At 40.0% G+C, this 9,923-nt stretch overlaps 1 protein-coding gene across 1 annotated transcript; it reads left to right on the plus strand.

Annotated features, from left to right (window-relative positions):
* Nucleotides 1-2,500: 2,500 nt before the first annotated feature.
* LOC306963950 (uncharacterized protein) lies at nucleotides 2,501-5,435 on the plus strand (the record flags this gene model as incomplete). The annotated part of the gene is made up of 11 exons (XM_079557740.1): nucleotides 2,501-2,727; nucleotides 2,963-3,087; nucleotides 3,299-3,317; nucleotides 3,431-3,471; nucleotides 3,554-3,701; nucleotides 3,807-4,134; nucleotides 4,193-4,298; nucleotides 4,382-4,528; nucleotides 4,694-4,754; nucleotides 4,829-4,993; nucleotides 5,371-5,435. Exons 1-11 carry the CDS (start codon nucleotides 2,652-2,654, stop codon nucleotides 5,433-5,435), a joined length of 1,281 nt encoding a protein of 426 aa, XP_079413866.1. The 5' UTR covers nucleotides 2,501-2,651.
* Nucleotides 5,436-9,923: the final 4,488 nt, after the last annotated feature.

The raw sequence follows: 9,923 nt of genomic DNA on the forward strand, positions 1-9,923 counted from the left end.
CAACAGAATAATGTCTTACAGTGTAGGTCTACATGAAGACTCTAAACATACAACAGCACCCTGCAAGCTAGGGACTGCAGACATAAATTAGCCTTAGGCTAACTCAGGTGCAATGCCCTTAATGACCCCTGAAATATATTTTCTTTTTTTTATTCAACACAATGTCATTTACAAACATTCTTCATCTTGTTCTCAATACATTTCACAACTAACGTCTGACTGCAGAACTTAAAGTTACAAAACAGACAGATGGGGATATAATTACTGAAATGTTGAAGAACAGGTTTAAGTCAGAAACTGTAATTCATGCACGCTATAGAGTTCACCCTTCCACAATGAGCAGAACACAATCCCTGCATGACATAAGTATCTATATGGTCAGTTTGAGGGTAAGATCAACACGATTTGAATTACACACCAGTTGACCCAAATACCTGTAGCACTCTTTACATTACGTATGTGTGTTGTGTGCATGACTGTATGTGCCATTAGTGATGCTATGTGAGCTGGTGATTTGAAGAAAAAAGAATAGTTTCATTCAGACCCTGCACTAACAAAAAGTAGTAATAAAATATTATAATGGTTTACACTGGCGCTTTGCAAGTCTGGGATGACAAGCTTCTCAAACACACTCCATACTTAGTGTTGGTGTGCTACTATTTTAGCCACAGCTGCCCTGGGGTACACCCAGTCCCCCCAGTCTATATGAATGACAAACAATTGATGATGTTGTGTGAGTGTGAGGGGAAAATATCCTCCAATTTCGGTTCTAGGCTAACATTGTAGATTTGCAATTCAATTTTACCCTCCAACAAAATCTGCATGCCAAGTTTTATCTTGGCATTTTGCTTACAAAGGCTGAAGAGCATTGTGAACGGTGCATCGCATTCAGCAGAAACGTGCTCCTGTATGATGCAAAACCTTCAGACCCGTGGCTCAATCAGGAGAGACGTTTTCCCACCTCTACTACAAATATTACTACCACTATTCCTAATGATAACAACAACTGTAATAATATAATGATAATATATCATCATCATAGCAATAAGAATATCATCGTTGTCATAATAATAACAATAAACAGTAAATTGTAATCTGTTCTGGTCTGCAGTGTCGCAAACAAGAGTAAAAGGACAGAGATTATGCATACGTTTACCACAAGATTTACTGTACTTGCAATCGAATAGTGTACACTAACTGTACGTGCACACTTAGTGCACACTTCACTCGTTGAATCCATCCTCACATACAATGTCTCTTCCTGATTCAACTTTCTCACCCTCAAACACAAAACAAAACAATAGAATAGTAAACCAGACCAGCAAGATCACCCAAATCCCTCAGACTCCACTCTTTGAACTGTACAGGCCATCAGTGTGGAGGAAAGCCACTCTCATCCCTGAAGACGCCACACTATAGCTCCGTCTCTCTGTTGACATCAGGCAGAAGATACAGAACCCTACTGGCCTATAAAAACATCTACAAGAAATAATTCACTTTCCTAAATAACGCCCGGGCCGGTAGCACTGTAGTTTATGTTGTTCTTTTTCATGTGATATTCTTTAATAATGTTGTGTGTATTTTTACTGAAGAAGTTTTAATGAGTCAGGTTGAAAGACAAATTTATGCTCTTTTGAAAAGACAATAAAGTTCTGTTCTATTCTATTCTATTCTATTCTATTCTATTCTATTCTATTCTATTCTATTCTATTCTATTCTATTCTATTCTATTCCATTCCATTCCATTCCATTCCATTCCATTCCATTCCATTCTATTCTATTCTATTCTATTCTATTCTATACTACAATTTGATTCCTTAATTTGGACATATACTGTATCATAATATTACAGACACTGTTGACTCTGACATAGAGGCACCAAAAAGTGCTTGGCTCTTCAAAGATTATTTCCCTTGGGCATTCACAAAGTTTGTCCATATATAAGTTTCAGTGCTTCTCAGTGCAGTTTGGAGTTGAGCTATAATCATAAAAAAGCAGCAAGTTGAGTATCTTATCATTAACAAATACCATTGTTCCTGTCTGACCTGATTTGTCACTTGTGTGAAGCTTTGCTGTGCTCAAAATAATTCGTTTGACTCGAAGGAGCAGCAAAACAACTTACTCTTGGATATTGTGTGAGTGTGATGTGCACATATAGGGTTCATACTTGGATGCAGGTACAAGCAGTGTACAGTATTTGTTGTTTTTTACATTACTTTCTTAAAAGTTATATACATAGCCTTGTTAGCAGTTGGGATGCTAGGAATGGTGAGGAGAGTTAGGAATGTGTTTCGACCACAATTAACAATTTAACATTTAATCCTCCCCTTTTCCAGGCCCTGTTTTCAAAGGTGGAATACCTTTTAAAGCACAACATTACTGTGGGAGTGGTTTTGGTGTAATGAGCAGCGTCAGGCGTGGGCAGGTTTTGCAGGTAGGGAAGAAAAAGAAAACACAGGTGTTGTCAGTCAGAAGCACAACCTCTGCTCACAGGACAGCACTCACACACTAAGCAGCTGCTGTACCTACGTTTGACCTTTGGAAAGCTCAGGTTCGAGTTGCTCAAATTTTCTACGACTGAGTCTCTCTAGTGCTTTCTTAAGATGAGAGCACTCGGCTGCGGAAAGGACTCCAAAAGTAAAGCGGAAGGAATGCAGAGTGAGGCTCTGTGTGTCGACCCCGAGTCTCATACGATTGTCAAGAATGTGTCCCGAGGAAAGAAAAGAGGTATATTCATCTTTGTATACTTTGTTTAACTTGTAAAATATGAATTCAAATGTTTTTGGCTTGTCTTTAGAATAATAACTCGTAACCATGCATTCATTTTCGCATAACATTGTAATGACCTGATGACATAAAGGTGTTTTTTTTCATTCTTTTTTTTACAAGAAAGTATTGTTGTGAGTATATTTGAAATATGCTATTTCTGTTCTAAAAATGGGTAATCCTTCGTGTTTTCCAGGCCCCAAACAGGGAAGGACTTCAGCTGACAAAAAAATGTACCTTGGAGTCCGTGTGAAAATGACAGTGAGGGATATGTTGCAGAACATCAGAATAGCTCAAGGCTGGGGGCCTGAGCAGCTTCAGGTAAATGTGCAACAGTTTAGTGTCGGTTTCTGTGTCCAGCTACATAGGTCCCTTTTCTTCTTACTTTGAAATATTCTCTTATCTAAATCCTGATCTGATAATTAGAAGCTGATGCTTGGGGATTGCATAGGATCATTTTAAATGGGTATTCTTTGCTGTTGATGTAGAACTGTATTACAAGCCATTTAATTATTTTTTGTTTTCTCATCAGGATGCATTCAAGAAGAAAGGTCAGTATTACGAAATATTGTGTTGTTGTTTTTGTGTGTGTCTGTTTTTTTAGTTTCAAAACATGTATCATGCTTTATATTTACTGTTGCCTAAATTCAATGTTCTTCCATAGAAGAACGAGTCAAAACTCGCTCAGGCCAGAAAGCAGCCAGGGTAAGCAAGAAAACAGGTCTGAACAGGCTTTCAATTTGTGAAATGTCATTTCAAATGGATGTATACCTTTTGCCATTTTCAGAAACGATGTCAGCCAAAAGGCCTGGAGGAACTGACAATCATAGTGGAGGTTCTGGAGGAGGATCTCAAAAGTCCCATCACAAACATTTCATCGCCTCCCTCACCGTGCGAGTCTCCCGCCTCTCCAGAGTACACACCTGCCCTGACAGGTAATGACGCATTAACAAATATGCCTAGAACCTGAAACAACAGGAGCCTCTTGTGCAAGTCCTGATCTGCCCTAGACATCAGTGTGAACATTTGTTTTCTTTTAGGATATAACAGTGATAGTTCAGAGGACATCCCCAGCCCCACTTCCTACATGAGCTGCTCTCCTCAGGCAGACCATTACCAGGCCGCGTCCCCGGATTATTACCAGACCCAGTCCCCAGATTATTACCAGGCCCAGTCCCCGGAGTATTACCAGGCCCAGTCCCCAGAACACATGACCTGCACCAGTCCCGCTTTGGAGGAGCTGCACAGTCCCCAGAGCTGGAGTCTAGACAGCTCTGCCTTTTTCTGGACTCAGCTCCAGAAGGAGGAGATGGTGCTGAACAACATGGGTGATGCAGAGCTACTGTCTACCGATGAACACGGCAGAAAGTAAGAAATAAAGCATTTGGATGTCTTGGATGCCACTGTATCTTGTGTCTTTTTCCAGTCTGCTCCATAAAGTGGTGTGTGTTGGGAAGAGGGCTCTGGCCTATGCCGTCGCTAAAAGGATGGTAGCCATCAACAGCCTGGACCTCAAAGACTCCCATGGAATGGTACAAACACAATAATTTCTTCTTGAAAATCTTCAGAGATGATGCTGTTTACTCATTTCAACTGCACATTTCTTTTTGTCCAGACTGCTCTTCATTATGCTGCAAAGAACAACCACCACTTGACTGTGTGTGATCTAATCCGTCTGGGAGCAAACATCAATGAGAGGAACAACATGGGCAAATCCTGTCTCCATCTCAGCGCTGAAAAGGGCTACACTCAGGTTCTGGAGGTGAGGCTTCTGCACTGGACCTGAACACAATTTGAACTGTCATTTTCTTATAAATGTGTTGTAGTTCAACACAAGTAGTGACATGTTTAACCAGTTATTTTAGAAAGAGTTCTCAGCTGTGTCTTGTCTGTCATGTGTCCTTTGAAAAGTGTCTGTTCTTCTTAGGTTTTGAAACAGTTGATGATGGATGGTTATTTTGTTGATGTGGAAGCCACTGATAACTCTGGTAAGTTCAATCACATAAACCCTACACTCAGTAATGGAGTCAGTGGATTCTATGTTGATGTCTTTGTCTTGCAGGAATGAGTGTGCTGCAGTGTGCTGCTGTGGCTCTAAAGGCTACATTGAGTGACAATGACAGCAGCTCTGCTCTGGGCTCCAGAGTCTACAGCCTCCGAAAAGAGCAGATGCTGGAGACACTGGAGTGTGTGCTGCAGATGGGCAGCTACCTGCACTCTGCGGTTGGTATCCTTGCACTTCAAAACTGTTTTGTCTTGTCTTACAACAACTGGCTCACATAGAGGGCTTGTTCTGCTGTGTTTGCAGTTAGGCTTGTGAAAAGGCTGTTGTTTTCGTATCCTCCAGTCTTAAGTAAATATTGTAAATTAGGCCAGGATAGGTATCCAGTTACAGGCTGGATGTGAATAGTTTTTTTTTAATGATTTGATTGTTTTAATCATTGTGGTCACATACTGTAATTGCATGAGAGAAAGAGCCAGTCAATGTTTATGTCCCAAAAATGTTTATGTGAGTTATAAGTTATATTGTTGAGCCTATTAATACGAATACTACTAATATTAACAATTAATATTAATACTAGTACTGTTCTGTTGTGTCCACAGGGGTGTTGGAGCATGCCTCACAGCTTCTAAACGCCTGGCAGGGCTTTTTTGCGACTCGACAGTAATGTTCTGTGTTCTTCAGCCTGGCATCAAAGGAGCCATGTCTCCTGGTTTAGTCAGGTCTGATGTGTAAAGCATCCAGTGTTTTGTGTTTGGTGACAATATCTGACTTGCAACCAGATGTTGTTGTAGCCTGAACAAAATCACTGGGTGCCCAATACCTGGTTTCTATGAAACTTCCTCTGTTTGTTACATTAGTGTAACAACATGTTCTCAGTGAAGAAGACCCATTATACAGTCTCTCGAAAGATTTTTCAAAATATATTCTATTCATTGAAGATTAAGGCAATATTTCGGTCTTGAAACCTGAACACTATATGAAACCAAATACAATACTCATTAACAGAATTGAGTACAATGAGTAATATATTTGACAATGACATTTGTCAGACAGGCCGTTTTCTTGGTCTCTGTCAACTGTGCATTGGGTGCTGACGCTAAAGTAAGCTGTTAGTGGGTCTTTAGGGGACATTATTACCCTTGTTTTGTTTTTATTTTACGGGAAAACATTATAAACTGTAGCTGTTACTGTGTTTATTTTTGTGTGTCAGAAGAAATGTAATCCAGGGCACTCTGAACTTTTAATTAATTAATTTGTCATGGTCAACTTGGCTGTTTGTTTTATTGGGGTATGTTTTACTAGGGGGGGGGGTAAAAATGTGCATTATGTTATCCAGTTATTTCATGTCAATGTATGTTAAAAATTAATAACTTGTTGTTAATTGGTGTTTTTCTTGTAAATGCTAATGTAGAAATAAATCAATAAATGTAGTGTAAGTAACCTGAACAGGAGTGCAAGTTAATGACTTGATCATAATGTATTTATGACTATCATAAATATCATCATATCTACACTACACCTGTAAGATGTTCTGGGACCTAAAGTTCCAGAACATGCTTCAAGAACTTTAGGTGGCAGCTGATGTGAGCTCCTAGAGGCAAAGTACATTTTACCATGAAGGCTCCCAATACTGAACACAAGCCAGTCCCCCACTGGCCCATAAACCCTAGCCAACTTATACATATCAATTCAGAAAAAAATAGATGGACCCATTCTGTCTCAGTCGTACAGGAGTTTCTCTCGTAGACAAAGGCTCATAAGCCGTCATCTGTAGTACTTAAAGTGCTGGAGGGTAAGAGGTGAAACGTCCAACAATTAAAGTCCCAACTACAGATATTTGTATATTTAGTCAGGACAGTGTGTGTTAATGAACATACATGGGACTCATGCATAGATGACCTTTGTCTACCCTATAATGGTATATTTCAACAACAAAACAGCTCCTGCGCAGGTTCTATCACATTAGCTTTTTTTTTTTTAACCAAACTAAAGTACAGTGGTAAGCAAAAGTTTGGGCACCCCTGTAAATTTTCATGATTTTCCTCCGGAAAAGAAATTTCAGTTAAATATATCACATAGGAGACAAACACACCAGTGAAATTAAGTTTATATGATTTATGGAAAGTGTGCAAGAATTATTCTAACAAAATTAATCATGTGCATAAATTTAGGCACCACAGAAGAAAAATTAACTCAAATCAGAGTCAATCAGAGTCTGGATTCTGGCGGAAGGTATTATGGACCATTCTAAAACATCTCCAGTTCAGTCAGGTTTGATGGTTTCCGAGCCTGGACAGCCTGCTTTAAATCACAAATGTTCAATAATATTCAGGTGTGGAGACTGAGATGGCCGTTCCAGAACATTGTACTTGTTCCTCTGCATGAATGCCCTTGTAGATTTTGAGCAGTGTTCAGGGTCGTTGTCTTGTTGAAAGATCCAGCCCCGGTGCAACTTTAACTTTGTCTTGGAATGCAGTGTTCTTTTTCCACCATGCATAACGTCCCTTGTTTTTCCCAAATAACTCTATTTTAGTTTCATCAGTCCACAGCACCTTATTCCAAAATGAAGCTGGATTGTCCAAATGTGCTTTAGCAAACCTCAACATGTGCAGAGAAAAGGCTTTTTCCACATTACTCGTCCATACAGCATCTCCTTGTGTAAAGTGCGCTGAATAGTTGAACGATGCACAGTGACACCATCTGCAGCAGGATAATGTTGTAGGTCTTTGGAGCTGGTCTGTGGGTTCACTGTGACTGTTCTCACTATCCTACGCCTTTGCTTATCTTAGATTTTTTTCTTGATCTGCCACTTCAGGCCTTAGAACTTTGCCTCTGGTCTTCCAATAAGCCAAATCAGCATTGTCAGTGCACATGCGCTGTAATGTTCCGGTCAAAGTTCACACCTACCCACGGTGTCAACAAAGCCCATTAAAACCAATTATATTAGAACGACTGGCTATATAGTGACTATTATGTCGCTTAAAGTGGTTTTACAGCGATATGCCAGGCTCACATTCATTCTCCATTGCAGTGTGACTGTCCACGTGGGCTTAATCAGTCTATGGGAGAGTTTTGCTCTATTCAGGAGTGCTATAAAGGAAACTCACAGCGTTGTATATGCGAGACACCATAAGTACTCATCACATTTACTACTGAAAGAGAAGATCCAGAACGTCGTGACGTGAATGGATTAAATTAGTAAGTTAGACATATGGCTAACTACTAATCCTATTTGTAACCGATACGTCTATTTACTTAATACAACACTTGTTTTTTGATTTTTTTTGGTTGGGAATCTCTGCTGAGACTGCTGCCCCTGTGATCCGGCCCCGGATAAAGCAGGGAAAGAAAATGGATGGATGGATGGTTTAGCAAGGGCCATGAGTTATTTGTCTCTTTCCAGTAACACTGTGTCCCCGTTTCTTACAGAATTCTTTTAAAACATTGATTTTTAACGCTCAAAATATTCAATACCTGTGTCACACTCGGTCATGTTAACAGTTTGGGATACGATCTGGGTAGTCTTGACCTTTAACCTGGACCAGCATGCTTTGCGCTCGGTGAGATGCCGAATCCGCTTATTCCTCACAATGTTCCTCACTGTTGAAACTGAGAGCTTAAATCTCTGAGACAGCTTTCTGTATGATGTTGAACAATCATTGTTTTCAGGTCATCTGAGAGTTGTTTTGAGGCTCCCATGTTGCCACTCTTTAGAGAAGATGCAAAGAGGAGAAACACTTTGGCTGCTTCCGAAACGGGCAGATTGCTAAGAGCTCTTACGCCAAACCGGATGTGCGTCAGCGTCCGCCATGGCAAGTTGCCTCCGAATTGGTAAGTCAGTTAGGAAGTAGTTAGGAAAAGGAGCCTTGATGCTAACTATCATGGCCACTTTAGCATAGGGACCTCTGATGCTAACTAACCAGTGATTAGGAGCTATGTGCCATCCCACAAGCCACTGCGCCAAAATCCCCCCACCCTCGAGTGATTCATGCGCAACCACTGTTGATTGACAGGAGCACATTTAATAATAAAAATAATAATAATTAAAAATTAAGATTCTGCACAAGCCAAACTTTATAAAAGTGATAAATCCATGTTGTCGTCTCCACAGCTCAGTCACATGTCAGTGTTAAAGAGGAAACTCAGTAAACGGATTAAATGCTTTTGTTTTCATTTAGTAGAAAGTTAAGCCACATGGATCATTTGCATAATGTAGCTTTATGAAACAGCTGTTGAAATAAAATAACACTAAAGGGAAATGTTTGGATCATTTGGATTTATTTTTCTCCTTAAATGTCTTTGTTTGGACACTATGTTGTTGTTGGACACTGTACAGTAGGGGGCGACATGCACTTTTGTTTGGCTTGCACTCCACCAATAACTTTAAAGAAGAAGAAAAGCAGCTGTTGGTGATGTCACTTCCCTTTCCCCTGTTTAAGGACGGACGGATTGTTCAAATGCTGCTGAAGCTCTAGGCTCAATCCGAAACCATCAAATTGTAGCCTCTAAGCACTAACACTAGCAACTAACTCCTTAACCTTTCATGGGGTCAACTGTTAGACCTCTATGCGGTTAGGGAACTAGACCTTCAGCAGCATTTGAACAATCCGTCCATCCTTAAACAGGGGAAGGGGAAGTGACATCACCAACAGCTGCTTTTCTTCTTCTTTAAAGTTATTGGTGGAGTGCAGGCCAAACAAAAGTGCATGTCGCCCCCTAGTGTACAGTGTCCAACAACAACATAGTGTCCAAACAAAGACATTTAAGGAAAAAAATAAATCCAAATGATCCAAACATTTCCCTTTAGTGTTATTTTATTTCAACAGCTGTTTCATAAAGCTACAGCAGCAAATGATCCATGTGGCTTAAGTTTCTACTAAATGAAAACAAAAGCATTTAATCTGTTTCCTGAGTTTACTCTTTAACACTGACATGTGACTGAGCTGTGGGGACGACAACATGGATTTATCACTTTTATAAAGTTTGGCTTGTGCAGAATCTTAATTTTTAATTATTATTATTTTTATTATTAAATGTGCTCCTGTCAATCAACAGTGGTTGCGCATGAATCATTCGAGGGTGGGGGGATTTTGGCGCAGTGGCTTGTGGGATGGCACATAGCTCCTAATCACTGGTTAGTTAGCATCAGAGG

Source organism: Gobius niger (genome assembly GCF_951799975.1).
Source record: "Gobius niger genome assembly, chromosome: 1".
Taxonomy (NCBI): domain Eukaryota; kingdom Metazoa; phylum Chordata; class Actinopteri; order Gobiiformes; family Gobiidae; genus Gobius; species Gobius niger.